Below are 16,614 nucleotides of genomic sequence, written 5' to 3' on the forward strand. Positions count from 1 at the left end.
CATCAGGCCCCAAACTTGCCCAAGGAATCGAGTACCAATCCCAGTTGGTGGGAGACAAACATCTGTGCAAGGAGCAGATAACTCCTGAAAAAAATGGTGACTCTCCCTCCCATGTACAGTAGAGCAGGGATTTTCAACCTGTGGTACGTGTACCACCAGTGGTACTTTGCTGTTGGCCAGGTGGTACGCCCCAGGTTTGCCTGCCACTTAACTGCCCGCTTACCCCTAGTCCTGGTCCTGTCCTGCCTCCACAAAGTTCGGTTCCCCGTCGCTGTGCAGCATACTTCAGACCTCAGATCAGCATTGAAGAGACAGCCAGGCAAACGGTACACAGTGACAGTGCGTATACAGGAAGTGAATTCACTGCTTACTCTTTGTATTTCAAGTACACGCATTGTCACTGTGCTCTGTTCACCTGGCTTTCTCTCCACTGATCTGAGGCCTTATCTATTCCGCAGGGCAGTACAGCGAGGAACGAGTGAGAGGCAGACAAACTTTGTGGTGAGCCACTGTCCAGCTCTCTGATTTTGGAGGGTGGCTGCCTATATTGAAGTGGGGGAGGGGGTTAGAACTAAAAAGGCTAGCTATATTGGCAATTTACCTACAGATCATCAATAATTGCAATCTGTAGGCTAGACATCTCATTTTTATCATTTTCCCCACCAATACCTCCTGCTTTTCCCCTCCCATATGCCCCCTTTTCTTAAAGTGTACTTGTAAGAAAATAAGTGCTAGATATATGGAATGCTACTCCCTGAGGTGGATAGTCTGGCCATATTTGATAGGCAGCTTTGAATATAACTTTTTTATGCATGTTAGATTGATTTTCCAATTTTGTGTCAATAGGCTAGGGGAGATTTTACTGGTTCATACATTCTACCTTCCATGCATTATAACTTCCTTTGATTTCTCAGATCGCCAAAGTTTTTTTTTTTTTTTAAATCTGGGGAGCCCCTTGAAAAGCAGTTATGCCTCTACTGTAGATATATTGCCCTCTTCCTTGCACTCGTGTGTCGTTTTTTTTTTTTCTTTTATCGTTGATTGTCTAGCATTTTTATAATATACTACTTATGGATTCAATGTATGTATGACTACTTAATATGAAAATGTAACACTTGTCAGAATAAACCTGAGAAAATAACCACAGCTTTGAAATAAGTACCTGTCACTGATACAACCAATTTATTTGCAAGCCATAATGTAATTTCTGTAAATGACTAGGGATGGTCATTGAGATGCAAATAATTCCAAGCTGAGGCAAATTTTAATTTAAGGATGAGCCAGTCAGATGCAGTGGTGATTGCATTTGATTGGTCTACTTTTAATCTACATAAAATTGGCATTCCATCTCTAGGCACCAATGAAATTTGAAACTTCCCATAATTGCCCCATTTACACATAAAATTTTGGCAAAATTGTGCTGCAGTTTTGCCCTGATTGCATTTGTGATTCTCCTTCAAGTGGATGATAATCGCTGCAGAAACGTTGCATGCAGCGCTGTTGAAAATACAAACGCAGCCAGTGTGGAGCAGGCCTAAGTGATACTTCCTGCTGAGTGATAAACACTCACATTTACTCTTGCCTATTTCTATATTTCTCTTTCAGTGTGCCGTTCAAATAAAAGTCCATGGGTCTGCCTGACATGTTCCAGTGTCCACTGTGGAAGGTGAGAATTGGATGAAAAGTGGCTCCACTTGATTTAGCTTTTTTAAACTAAATTATAATTTGTGTTCACAGATATAAAAAAAAAAAATTATGCAATATTTCATCCTCCTTTTTTGAGACCATGGGTCTGATCCAATTCACTTATAGGAAATAATTTTTCATCTTCTGTTTAAAATAACCTTTCAGCACTCTGCAAATGAAAAAGTACCTAACAGTAGTTGAAAAGTACTGTATTTTGTCTTGCTTGCTGGTGGCTTAAAATGCATTTTATTAAGGATTGAACATTTCACTTACGAAAAAACTTTGGAGAAAAAGTGAATCGGATCAGGCCCAATTGTATTATTAAGATTACAAGATTCCCTTTCCAGACAGTCCTTGTGACATGTGATGACTAATAAGTTAAATGGGTGGAGCTACTTAACTTAACTTATCAAGGAAAAAAAACTCCCAAGAAGATAATCTGTCCAGTCCAGTGCTATCCACTATGCCCCCATTATTTTATTGCAATCTCAAGACAACAGTCTTAAAGGACTCCTGAACAGAGAGTTGTAGGGAAGCTGCCATATTAATTTACTTCTAAACAGAACCTATTGCCTTGCAGTTCTGCTCCCGTGCCTCTAATACTTTTGACCATAGACCCTGAGCAAGCATGCAGATCAGATGTTTCTGACTGAAGTGTGACTGGATTAGCCACATGCCTGTTTCAGGTGTGTGATTCGGATACTACTGCAGCTTGAAGAAAGGTCAGACCGGCACCATCCGCAGTATTAAATGCTCTTTTAATGCTCTTTTAATGAAGAAAAACAGCCATGACAGCAGCGACGTTTCGGAGTAGCAACTCCTTTCTCAAGCTAGGCTGGATATCCTTTACAATACATCACATATTAGGTTGCTATATATAGCATATACAGGCTGGGAAATAGCGATAGAGAATACTCATGCCCAATCACAGCGATCCATACAAAGTCGGACCTGATGGAGAACTAAGCTAGTGGGATCCCATTGGATGCCCTCACAGAGGTAACTCACCCGCACTATTTCAAGATACACGGACGCCGCTTCAGAGAACACCTCCAGGCTCCGGCTACCCCCTTCATCATCACCAGCTCCGCCTTCCTCCCGGCGGACCTGCAGGGAGACGTCAGGAGTCACGTGGGCCGGTTTGACGTGCCTCGTCTCCACCGCCCACTTCAGCCAGCAGCCAATGATGAGAGCGCCAACGCTGTCAGCGTTGCTCATCATAGATGGTACACGAATCACCAGTATTTCTCATCGTAACCACGGCAACCAAACATTTATCTGCAGAACAGTAAACCTATATCACAGATAATGCGCACATATAGGCATAAGGAGGCTAAGCAGCAAATGGCACACTAATCATTACTGTGAGATGTTCAAAAAAGAGATATAGAGGCATAGTGAGACCAGGATATAATAAATTACATATAATAGAAGATCCAGTCACCATGGAAACCAGGGACATAAAAATATTACATAAAAATATTACTCAAACGGTAGGAGATCAAGTTCTCGATTAAGGCCCCTGGGTTCCATGGTGTCAAGGGTCTTAATCCAATGAGCCTCACGCCACAATAACTTCTTAATACGATCACCCCCTCTTCTAAGGGGAGGTACCTGTTCTAGGACCATAAACTTGAGTTGGCTAACATTATGGTTAGCCTGAGTAAAATAAGGAACGGCCTGATCAGTCAGCTTCTCACGGATCGCATGCTTATGCGATGAGTCTCTTTTTCAATTTTTGCATGGTTTGGCCAACGTACAAAAGCCCACATGGGCATTTCAAAGCATATACGACGAACATTGAGTCGCAGGTATAGCACCCTCTAATTTTAAATTTCGTACCGTGGTAGGGATGAATCACTTTATCCCCTTTAATCACAGAATTGCAGTGTACGCAATTCAAGCATGGGAACGTACCTGGCCGTGAGAGTGTTGCTGACCTGGCCGTTCCCTGAGTATCAGCATGTACCAATCGGTCACGTAAATTATGGGCCCTCCTATAGGAAAAAACAGGTAAATTAGTAAATTGTGGTATCTGTGGAAAACTCTGAGACAACAAGTACCAATGTTTTCTTATGATCTTAGATATTTTCTCACTGGCTGTATTATATCTAGAGACAAAGGGAATTCTATTATGCAATTGTCTGCGAGATCTTCTCACTATTCCCTCACCTATTTTCCTCTCTCTAGCCTGGCCCACAATGTCAAGTGGATATCCTCTCTCTAAAAACGTAGCCTGCATCTGATCCATCCTAGTCTCTCGGGTGTCACCCTCTGCCACAATCATCTGTACTCTTTGAAACTGACTGATGGGCACCGACCTCCTAGTAGCCCACGGATGAAAACTCCCAAAATGAAGCAGGGAGTTCACATCCGTGGGCTTAACCTTTGTTATCATTTAATTACTTCAGATTTGAGGATGACTTTTTTATGCAAATTAGGGGTACAGCGATGGGGTCGGATGTGGCCCCGTCCTATGCTAATATTTATATGGGCACATATGAGATGTACATCTATTCGAATAAATTATTCCAACAATATGCCCTACAATGGTTTAGATATATTGATGACATCTTTTGCATATGGGCGGGGCCACATTCGACCCTACAAGCATTTGTTACAGAAGTGATGGAACAATGTCAGGCCATTAAGCTTACTATCCATAGTTCAGAAACTCATTTTAGGTTTTTGGATACACTTGTTATCAAGAGGGGGGACCGGTTGGTCACCGATCTCTATGTTAAGCCCACGGATGTGAACTCCCTGCTTCATTTTGGGAGTTTTCATCCGTGGGCTACTAGGAGGTCGGTGAGAAGATCTCGCAGACAATTGCATAATAGAATTCCCTTTGTCTCTAGATATAATACAGCCAGTGAGAAAATATCTAAGATCATAAGAAAACATTGGTACTTGTTGTCTGAGAGTTTTCCACAGATATCACAATTTACTAATTTACCTGTTTTTTCCTATAGGAGGGCCCATAATTTACGTGACCGATTGGTACATGCTGATACTCAGGGAACGGTCAGGTCAGCAACACTCACGGCCAGGTACGTTCCCATGCTTGAATTGCGTACACTGCAATTCTGTGATTAAAGGGGATAAAGTGATTCATCCCTACCGCGGTACGAAAATTAAAATTAGAGGGTGATTTACCTGCGACTCAATGTTCGTCGTATATGCTTTGTGGACTTTTGTACGTTGGCCAAACCATTTTACTCAGGCTAACCATAATGTTAGCCAACTCAAGTTTATGGTCCTAGAACAGGTACCCCCCCTTAGAAGAGGGGGTGATCGTATTAAGAAGTTATTGTGGCGTGAGGCTCATTGGATTAAGACCCTTGACACCATGGAACCCAGGGGCCTTAATCGAGAACTTGATCTCCTACCGTTTATTTGAGTAATATTTTTATGTCCCTGGTTTCCATGGTGACTGGATCTTCTATTATATGTAATTTATTATATCCTGGTCTCACTATGCCTCTATATCTCTTTTTTGAACATCTCACAGTAATTAGTGTGCCATTTGCTGCTTAGCCTCCTTATGCCTATATGTGCGCATTATCTGTGATATATGTTTACGGTTCTGCAGATAAATGTTTGGTTGCCGTGGTTACTATGAGAAATACTGGTGATCGCGGCCGCCGCGATCATTGACACTTCCGTGTACCATCTATGATCAGCGCTGACAGCGTCGGCGTTCTCATCATGGGCTGCTGGCTGAAGTGGGCGGTGGAGACGAGGCACGTCACACCGGCCCACGTGACTCCTGACGTCTCCCAGCAGGTCCGCCGGGAGGAAGGCGGAGCTGGTGATGACGAAGGGGGTACCCGGAGCCTGGAGGTGTTCCCTGAAGCGGCGTCCGTGTATCTTGAAATAGTGCGGGTGAGTTACCGCTGTGAGGGCATCCAATGGGATCCCACTGGCTTAGTTCTCAATCAGGTCCGACTTTGTATGGACCGCTGTGATTGGGCATGAGTATTCTCTATCGCTATTGGTGTTTTCCAGCCTGTATATGCTATATATAGCAACCTAATATGTGATGTATTGTAAATGATATCCAGCCTAGCTTGAGAAAGGAGTTGCTACTCCGAAACGTCGCTGCTGTCATGGCTGTTTTTCTTCATTAAGAGCATTAAAAGAGCATTTAATACTGCGGATGGTGCCGGTCTGACCTTTCTTCTAGCAATTGTAATCTGGGGTGCTGCCAGATTGGACCGAGGCACATCAACTTGCTTAAAGAGGAGCAGTACTTCAATTGGTGATACTACTGCAGCTAGAAAGATCATCAGAATTGCCAAGCAGCTACTATTGTTTAACCTCCCTGGTGGTAAGACCGAGCTACGCTAAGGCTAAGCTGCCAGGAGCCCTATGCAGAGTATAGCCTGCAGCAGAGGTTTTTACTCACCTCCCAGGAGATCCAGACGTCTGTAGCCATTCTCCTTCCTGTCCTCCGAGGCTCTGAATCACTCTGGTGAGATCGCCATCAGTGACCTCACTACAGAGTTACAGCCCCACCCAGAGGACGGAGGGAAAATTGCAGTGCTGGAGCCCAGGAAGGTGAGCGAGTGCTGTGGCTGCTGCTGGCTTTCTGGCAGCATGATTTTTTTTCCTGATTTTAGGGTCTGAAACATGCAGAACAGACTCTAAAATCCAGAAATAATCATACTGCCAGGGAGGTTAAAAGAAGAAGAAAAAAAAAAAGTATGGTAGCCTCCATATGCCTCTCACTTCAGGTGTCCTTTAGAGCAGACACAACATCCTTGAAACATACAGTTCTGGCACTACATTATGCACTGTTTTTGTTTTTCCCCAGGGCTTAAAATTGTTCTTTTTCTAATACAGTTAACCTCTTTTTTTTTTTTTTTCTTTTTTTTTTTTTCTTTTAATGTTAAGCAATGCATTTAGATGAGTGTGTTTTTACAGATTCTGTGTTTTTATAATGATCATTTATGCTAACAGATATGTGAATGGTCATGCCAAAAAGCATTACGAGGATGCCCAGGTCCCACCAGCCAAGCAGCACGACAAGTTGATAGAGAAAGAAAAAACACAGCACACTGTATGTATGGACTGCAGCAGCTACAGCACATATTGGTGAGTCTGCTGTGCTGCACTTCACAGAACAATTACCAGTACCATCACTATACCTACAGTTTCTGTAATAGTGTCTTGGTTACAGTTACCGTTGTGATGATTTTGTGGTGAATGACACAAAGATGTGTTCGGTCCAGAAAGTACGAGAGCATTTACAGAACTTGGAAAAGTGAGTAGACTTCTAACTCTTCTGTTAGTCTAGATATTATAAATTTTTCTATGTAAATGCTGTTACATAAGAAACCTTACTATCTAGCTACACTGTCCTTGCATCACTTTACCTAAATATTTTGCTTGGTTAAAGAGAAAATGGTTTTGTACTGTGTTAACTAACAGAAATATTTTATTTTTTATTTTTTTTACTATTGAAGTTTATTAAACAGGAAATAGAAACGCAACACTGTATACAACCATAATCAGATATCAGTCGCTAAAATGATATACAGAGAATACAGCTTATACAATATTCAGTCCAATCGGAGCTTGCCAATTTTGCAGAATAAAAATGGAAAACATAATTGTAAAGCAGATGATAAAGCTAGTAGACTGGTGGAGTATGTACCCATTAAAGCGGATCTCAGATGAAAAACTGTAGCAAGTAACTTGTATATAAATCAAGTTTAGATGGTTTACACAGTAAATCAAGCTGCAAACAGCTTCAACAGTATATGATTAATTATTCCTGTGATACAATGAGAGCAGCCATATTCTGCTTGTCATCATTACACAGGCAAGCTGCTCTGCATCTCCACCTCTCAGCTTGTGAAAACTCCACTCCTCCTCTCTCCTCTCCTCTGTGCCCCTTGCCTCTGAAATGTCATGCAAGCTTCAGCAAAAGCCTCATCCTCCCCAGAATGAGCTCCCATGAGCACTTGCAGCATGGGACTCAGAATGCCTAGGTGCTGGGGGCGTGGATACATTCATTTACATGTAATTAAGCATTTGGGAGGAAGAATTCCCATTAAACTATATGTAAGAGGCAGAAAAAAGAAGGCAGCAAAAGTTTCTCTGATCCATTTTAACCTGGGTGTCTATACGTACTCCTGTGCCTTTAGAGAAGAGAAATTTAGAAGTAGAGAGAACAGTAAAGATGTCTCACAACCTATGTAGGCCGTCCATTAAGACTGTTTAAGCACCCATGATAGATATGAAATCAGTGGAAAATGTGATCTTGACCGACCATGTAAGGATAAACTGCTCTATACAATCATGTGCTAAGAGGGCCATTTCCTCCATGTCAGCTATTACATCTATCCTCCAAAACCATTCCTTAATGGAAGGTGTAGTGTAGGGGGATCAGAGATTTAGCTGCATTGAGCAGATGAATCAGGATAGACCTTTTTGTTTGATTTCAGGGAGGAGGTAGTAGTATCCAGTAACAAAAAGCTACCAGGAGTAAATGGTATCTTGTCAGTGAAGATCTGTGCACTAAAATGATGGACCTGTCTCCAAAACTGTTGAACAGACGGAAACCCGTAGGAAAAAAATGCAGTAAGGAGCCATCTGCACACCCACATCCTCAGCATTTGCCTTGAACTGAAGAGAAAATCTTATGGCGAACTCTCTGAGTTCTATACCAGTGTGAGATGATTTTATACCTTAACTTCTGGATGCTTACATTCAAGAAACCCTTGTGATTCAATGTGAGTATCTTTCTCCACTTCTTACCCTCAATTGTCTGCAACAGGAACATTGTTGTTCCACGCCAAAAAGATAAAAGTAGCATCTATCAGATCAAGGAGATTATGGGGTCAATTCATAAAGCATTCCCACATGCGGTAATGCTGAAAACAGCTGACTTTACCAAACACAGCAAAATGTCAATTCAGAAAAGCTGTAATTCCTGAGCAGTGAGGTAAATTACCGCCTTATGCGGTGAATACCTCAACACATGTCAGTAAATGTCAATTCATAAATATTAGAGCAGGCGATATTCTCCGTGCCATTACCGTCTCAGTCTGCTTTGAAGAGCTGATAAGGGAGTAGATAAGAGCAAAGTTAATGGAGACAGATCTCCCAGGCAGCAGCAGCGAGAGCGGAACAAACAAGGCTTCCCGGAATTCCCCAGGTTGTGTTTTTTAACCTCTTGGGTATCTGTTTTCAGATCTATTTCACATCAGAAAGCCTGCATGTGTAACCTTTCTTGAAGTTCTTCTAAGCTGTGGCAATTAAATAGATTGCCTAGAACGACTAATAGACAGATTCAGCACAGATTCAGGGCAGAGGCAGTATAACAAAAAATGCACATCTAAAAGGAAGTTGGGGATGCCTCTTTTATTGTAATGTCTCTGCATGGAGAAATGTAACAACTCGGACAGCTTCTCATGTTACCGCCAGCTTAGTTCGGGAAAATACCGCATTTTTATTGCAACTGTAAAGATTTTTATGAATTAGCACACAAGTCTAAAATACCGAATGCAAGATTTTTTTTCCCGCACAACCTTTTAGGAATTGACTCCTATATGTCTGTGGGCCTTCACTTACCAGGTTCTCAAACTCTGTCAAGGGTTTGAGCTACATCAGACTTTTATTCAATGAATTCAGAAAGTGTCAGACCTGCAAGTATGGTCACTGAGTTATGTGCATCTCCCCTCCCATGGAGTTCAAGTCGGCCAGTGTCCTATGCTACGTACACACATGCGACAACGATCGTTCGTTGAGGACGACGAACGAACTTTTAATTGACGAAAGAACGACCGAAGTAAAGTTAGTTGTAAAAAGTGTGTAACGATCACATCGTTAGAACGAACGTTACATCACGTAAAAGCACTTAATGCGCCTGCGCATAAAATTGTAAAGTTCCTTGGAGAAAAAGTGAAATACGCATGTCCAGCCTGGTACGAACGATCGTTTCCAACGATGTACCACTTTTGCTAACGATCGTCGGTGGTAAAAATCCGCCAAGACAGAACTTTGTTTTGTAGCGATTTGCCTCGTTCGTCGTTTGCCTTAATAGTCGTTGGTTCGTTTTTTGTAACGATCGTCGTTGGTAAAGATCGGGGAACGATCGTTACAAACGACTATAGTCGCATGTGTGTACGCACCTTTAATCTGCCCATTATGTGTAAAATACATTGCTCTAGGACAACCATCAGGCCAGGCCTGTAGGAAGGGAATATCAACTGAAGGAGTGGTAATGCTGGATTACCAGAGAGGGTGGTCATAAAACAAGGAAGGGAAACCATGCCTAACAAAGGTACCTGCTGTCTGAGGCATCTCACAGAAGCTTCCATTACAGGATTTTTTTTTTCATTGTTAGGAATAGTTGTCAGAGGGTCTTGGAGAAAGAACAGTAGGTCATCGGCAAATGCAGCTACAGCATGGAACTGTGGACTGATCTGGTTACCCTTGATAGTGGTGCCCTGCCTTATCGTATTTAAGAATTGCTCCAGGATCAGAATGTGTATCAATGGGGAGAGGGGGCAACCCTTCCTGGTTCCGTTCTAGATTTTAAAGGTATTGGACAGCTCTCCATTCATTTTTAGCCTTGCAGAGGGGTTTGAGTAGAGCAAGCAAATCCACCAAAGCATTGGGGAGCACAACCCCACAATGTATGGCGACATTATGTTGTTTGGAAATTAACCACTTGAGGACTCAGCCTTTACCCCCCCTTAAGGACCAGCGCTGTTTTTTCCATTCAGACCACTGCAGCTTTAACGGTTTATTGCTCGCTCATACAACCTACCACCTAAATGAATTTTGGCTCCTTTTCTTCTCACTAATACAGCTTTCTTTTGATGCTATTTGATTGCTGCTGCGAGTTTTACTTTTTATTATATTCATCAAAAAAGACATGAATTTTGGCAAAAAAATGATTTTTTTAACTTTCTGTGCTGACATTTTTCAAATAAAGTAAAATTTCTGTATACATGCAGCGCGAAAAATGTGGACAAACATGTTTTTGATGAAAAAAAACCCATTCAGTGTATATTTATTGGTTTGGGTAAAAGTTATAGCGTTTACAAACTATGGTGCAAAAAGTGAATTTTCCCATTTTTAAGCATCTCTGACTTTCCTGACTACCTGTCATGTTTCATGAGGTGCTAAAATTCCAGGATAGTATAAATACCCCACAAATAACCCCATTTTGGAAAGAAGACATCCCAAAGTATTCACTGAGAGGCATAGTGAGTTCATAGAAGATTTTATTTTTTGTCACAAGTTAGCGGAAAATGACAGTTTGTCACAAAAAAAAAAAAAAAAAAAGGTTTCCATTTCTGCTAACTTGTAACAAAAAAAAATGAAATCTGCCATGGACTCAACATGCCCCTCAATGAATACCTTGAAGTGTCTATTTTTCAAAATGGGGTCATTTATGGGGTGTGTTTACTGTCCTGGCATTTTGGGGGGTGCGGAATTGTAAGCACCCCTGTAAAGCCTAAAAGTAGTCATTGCACTGTGGGCCTCTTAGCGCAGTTTGGCTGCAAAAAAGTGTCACACATATGGTATCGCTATACTCGGGAGAAGTAGTACAATGTGTTTTGGGGTGTATTTTTACACATACCCATGCTGGGTGGGAGAAATATCTCTGCAAATGACAATTTTTTGATTTTTTTACACACAATTGTCCATTTACAGAGTTATTTCTCCCACTCAGCATGGGTATGTATAAAAATACACCCCAAAACACATTGTACTACTTCTCCTGAGTACGGCGATACCACATGTGTGGCACTTTTTTGCACCCTAACTGCGCTAAGGGGCCCAAAGTCCAATGAGTACCTTTAGGATTTCACAGGTCATTTTGAGACATTTGGTTTCAAGACTACTCCTCACGGTTTAGGGCCCCTAAAATGCCAGGGCAGTATAGGAACCCCACAAATGACCCCATTTTACAAAGAAGACACCCCAAGGTACTCAATTAGGAGTATGGTGAGTTCATAGAAGATTTTACTTTTTGTCACAAGTTAGCGGAAAATGATTGTTATTGTTTTTTTTTTACCAAGTGTCATTTTCCGCTAACTTGTGACAAAAAATAAAATCTTCTATGAACTCACCATACTCCTAACGGAATACCTTGGGATGTCCTCTTTGTAAAATGGGGTCATTTGTGGGGTTCCTATACTGCTCTGGCATTTTAGGGGCCCTAAACCGTGAGGAGTAGTCTTGAAACCAAATGTTTCAAAATGACCTGTGAAATGCTAAAGGTACTCATTGGACTCTGGGCCCCTTAGCGCAGTTAGGGTGCAAAAAAGTGCCACACATGTGGTATCGCCGTACTCGGGAGAAGTAGTACAATGTGTTTTGGGGTGTATTTTTACACATACCCATATTGGGTGGGAGAAATCTCTCTGTAAATGAAATTTTTTTGATTTCTTTACACACAATTGTCAATTTACAGAGATATTTCTCCCACCCAATATGGGTATGTGTAAAAATACACCCCAAAACACATAATACTACTTCTCCTGAGTACGGCGGTACCACATGTGTGGCACTTTTTTGCATCCTAACTGCGCTAAGGGGCCCAGAGTCCAATGAGTACCGTTAGCATTTCACAGGTCATTTTGAGAAATTTGGTTTCAAGACTACTCCTCACGGTTTAGGGCCCCTAAAATGCCACGGCAGTATAGGAACCCCACAAATGACCCCATTTTAGAAAGAAGACACCCCAAGGTACTCAATTAGGAGTATGGTGAGTTCATAGAAGATTTTACTTTTTGTCACAAGTTAGCGGAAAATGATTGTTATTGGTTTTTTTTACCAAGTGTCATTTTCCGCTAACTTGTGACAAAAAATAAAATCTTCTATGAACTCACCATACTCCTAACGGAATACCTTGGGATGTCCTCTTTGTAAAATGGGGTCATTTGTGGGGTTCCTATACTGCTCTGGCATTTTAGGGGCCCTAAACCGTGAGGAGTAGTCTTGAAACCAAATGTTTCAAAATGACCTGTGAAATGCTAAAGGTACTCATTGGACTCTGGGCCCCTTAGCGCAGTTAGGGTGCAAAAAAGGGCCACACATGTGGTATCGCCGTACTCGGGAGAAGTAGTACAATGTGTTTTGGGGTGTATTTTTACACATACCCATATTGGGTGGGAGAAATACCTCTGTAAATGACAATTTTTTGATTTCTTTACACACAATTGTCAATTTACAGAGATATTTCTCCCACCCAATATGGGTATGTGTAAAAATACACCCCAAAACACATAATACTACTTCTCCTGAGTACGGCGGTACCACATGTGTGGCACTTTTTTGCATCCTAACTGCGCTAAGGGGCCCAGAGTCCAATGAGTACCGTTAGCATTTCACAGGTCATTTTGAGAAGTTTGGTTTCAAGACTACTCCTCACGGTTTAGGGCCCCTAAAATGCCAGGACAGTATAGGAACCCCACAAATGACCCCATTTTACAAAGAGGACATCCTAAGGTATTCCGTTAGGAGTATGGTGAGTTCATAGAAGATTTTTTTTTTGTCACAAGTTAGTGGAAAATGACACTTGGTAAACAAAACCCAATAAAAATCATTTTCCGCTAACTTGTGACAAAAAGCTAAATCTTCTATGAACTCACCATACTCCTAATTGAGTACCTTGGGGTGTCTTCTTTCTAAAATGGGGTCATTTGTGGGGTTCCTATACTGCTCTGGCATTTTAGGGGCCCTAAACCGTGAGGAGTAGTCTTGAAACCAAATGTTTCAAAATGACCTGTGAAATGCTAAAGGTACTCATTGGACTCTGGGCCCCTTAGCGCAGTTAGGGTGCAAAAAAGGGCCACACATGTGGTATCGCCGTACTCGGGAGAAGTAGTACAATGTGTTTTGGGGTGTATTTTTACACATACCCATATTGGGTGGGAGAAATATCTCTGTAAATGACAATTTTTTGATTTCTTTACACACAATTGTCCATTTACAGAGATATTTCTCCCACCCAATATGGGTATGTGTAAAAATACACCCCAAAACACATTGTACTACTTCTCCCGAGTACAGCGATACCACATATGTGGCACTTTTTTGCACCCTAACTGCGCTAAGGGGCCCAGAGTCCAATGAGTACCGTTACCATTTCACAGGTCATTTTGAGAAATTTGGTTTCAAGACTACTCCTCACGGTTTAGGGCCCCTAAAATGCCAGAGCAGTATAGGAACCCCACAAATGACCCCATTTTACAAAGAGGACATCCCAAGGTATTCCGTTAGGAGTATGGTGAGTTCATAGAAGATTTTATTTTTTGTCACAAGTTAGCGGAAAATGACACTTGGTAAAAAAAACCATTAACAATCATTTTCCGCTAACTTGTGACAAAAAGTAAAATCTTCTATGAACTCACCATACTCCTAATTGAGTACCTTGGGGTGTCTTCTTTCTAAAATGGGGTCATTTGTGGGGTTCCTATACTGCTCTGGCATTTTAGGGGCCCTAAACCGTGAGGAGTAGTCTTGAAACCAAATTTCTCAAAATGACCTGTGAAATGCTAACGGTACTCATTGGACTCTGGGCCCCTTAGCGCAGTTAGGGTGCAAAAAAGGGCCACACATGTGGTATTGCCGTACTCGGGAGAAGTAGTACAATGTGTTTTGGGGTGTATTTTTACACATACCCATATTGGGTGGGAGAAATATCTCTGTAAATGGACAAATGTGTGTAAAAAAAATCAAAAAATTGTCATTTACAGAGTGATTTCTTCTACCCATCATGGGTATGTGTAAAAATACACCCTAAAACACATTGGTCTACTTCTCCCGGGTACGGCGATAGCACGTGTGGCACTTTTTTGCAGCCTAACTGCGCTAAGGGGCCCAACGTGCAATGACTACCTTTGGGCTTTACAGGGGTGCTCACAATTTAGCCCCCCCCCCCCCACATGACAGGACAGTTAACAAACCCCACAAATGACCCCATTTTAAAAATAAGACACCACAAAGTATTCCATGAGGGGCATGGTGAGTTTATAAAAAAAATTCTTTTTTGTCACAAGTTAGCAGAAAAGGATACTTTGTGAAAAAAAACAAAAAACAACAATTTATGCTAACTTGTGACAAAAAACAAAATCTTCTATGAACTCACCATGCACCTCACGGAATACTTTGGGGTGTCCTCTTTCCAAAATGGGGTCATTTGTGGGGTCTGTCCTGGCATTTTAGGGCCTCTGCAATCATTACATGTATGGCCAGTATTTCTGCTATACTCCTTATATTGGGCATACAGGTAGTGCATTCTGGGCTGAAAGGAAAAATGAACGGCAAACATCCCTTCATTCGCATCGATCAATGTGGATGAACAAATATCTGCCAAAAAATGTGAAACAAAAAGAAAAGAAAGAGAGACATAGGAGCTGCCACCCCAAAAATCCAAACCCACCAGCTCGTATGCCCAGGCAATCCTGATTTATTCATCCACATTGATCGATGTGAATGGAGAAATCATTGCTTGAGTTCTTTTTTGATACAAAGTGCTTGCCAAAGCATATGAATCCCCAACACCACACCTTGGCCCATATGCCTCGGCAAACGTATCTTTTTTACTGTGGAGGAGAAATCTCGTCCTACAGCGCTGCATGCACCGATTTTGTGTAACCTGACAGAAGCGCAATGCTTCTGTCAGGATGCACCATCAGTGCTGCAGCTGATTGGTCGGTCAGTCGGTCGGTCGGTCTGGATAGAAAAAAGAGAGAAGAAAAACGAAAAAAACAAAACAAAAGGAGGGGAAGGCGTCCGCCTGGACATAGGAGCTGCCACCCCAAAAATCCAAACCCACCAGCTCGTATGCCCAGGCAATCCTGATTTATTCATCCACATTGATCGATGTGAATGGAGAAATCATTGCTTGAGTTCTTTTTTGATACAAAGTGCTTGCCAAAGCATATGAATCCCCAACACCACACCTTGGCCCATATGCCTCGGCAAACGTATCTTTTTTACTGTGGAGGAGAAATCTCGTCCTACAGCGCTGCATGCACCGATTTTGTGTAACCTGACAGAAGCGCAATGCTTCTGTCAGGATGCACCATCAGTGCTGCAGCTGATTGGTCGGTCGGTCGGTCGGTCTGGATAGAAAAAAGAGAGAAGAAAAACGAAAAAAACAAAACAAAAAGGAGGGGAAGGCGTCCGCCTGGACATAGGAGCTGCCACCCCAAAAATCCAAACCCACCAGCTCGTATGCCCAGGCAATCCTGATTTATTCATCCACATTGATCGATGTGAATGGAGAAATCATTGCTTGAGTTCTTTTTTGATACAAAGTGCTTGCCAAAGCATATGAATCCCCAACACCACACCTTGGCCCATATGCCTCGGCAAACGTATCTTTTTTACTGTGGAGGAGAAATCTCGTCCTACAGCGCTGCATGCACCGATTTTGTGTAACCTGACAGAAGCGCAATGCTTCTGTCAGGATGCACCATCAGTGCTGCAGCTGATTGGTCGGTCGGTCGGTCGGTCGGTCTGGATAGAAAAAAGAGAGAAGAAAAACGAAAAAAACTAAACAAAAAGGAGGGGAAGGCGTCCGCCTGGACATAGGAGCTGCCACCCCAAAAATCCAAACCCACCAGCTCGTATGCCCAGGCAATCCTGATTTATTCATCCACATTGATCGATGTGAATGGAGAAATCATTGCTTGAGTTCTTTTTTGATACAAAGTGCTTGCCAAAGCATATGAATCCCCAACACCACACCTTGGCCCATATGCCTCGGCAAACGTATCTTTTTTACTGTGGAGGAGAAATCTCGTCCTACAGCGCTGCATGCACCGATTTTGTGTAACCTGACAGAAGCGCAATGCTTCTGTCAGGATGCATCATCAGTGCTGCAGCTGATTGGTCGGTTGGAAAAAAAGAGAGAAGAAGAAAAAAAAAAAAAAAAAAAAAAAAAGCAAGCAA

The 16,614-nt window shown here is 42.1% G+C and overlaps 1 protein-coding gene across 3 annotated transcripts in view; it reads left to right on the forward strand.

The window, feature by feature from the left end:
- Positions 1-16,614, forward strand: part of USP3 (ubiquitin specific peptidase 3) — a 105,050-nt gene that overhangs the window by 41,526 nt on the left and 46,910 nt on the right. For all 3 annotated transcript variants that reach the window (XM_068275785.1, XM_068275786.1, XM_068275784.1), the window contains exons 2-4: positions 1,606-1,666; positions 6,649-6,783; positions 6,869-6,952. In XM_068275785.1, the coding sequence (XP_068131886.1) occupies positions 1,606-1,666; positions 6,649-6,783; positions 6,869-6,952 (280 nt within the window). The remainder of the gene's footprint in view (positions 1-1,605; positions 1,667-6,648; positions 6,784-6,868; positions 6,953-16,614) is intronic.

This window comes from Hyperolius riggenbachi, chromosome 3 (assembly GCF_040937935.1).
Source record: "Hyperolius riggenbachi isolate aHypRig1 chromosome 3, aHypRig1.pri, whole genome shotgun sequence".
Lineage (NCBI taxonomy): Eukaryota > Metazoa > Chordata > Amphibia > Anura > Hyperoliidae > Hyperolius > Hyperolius riggenbachi.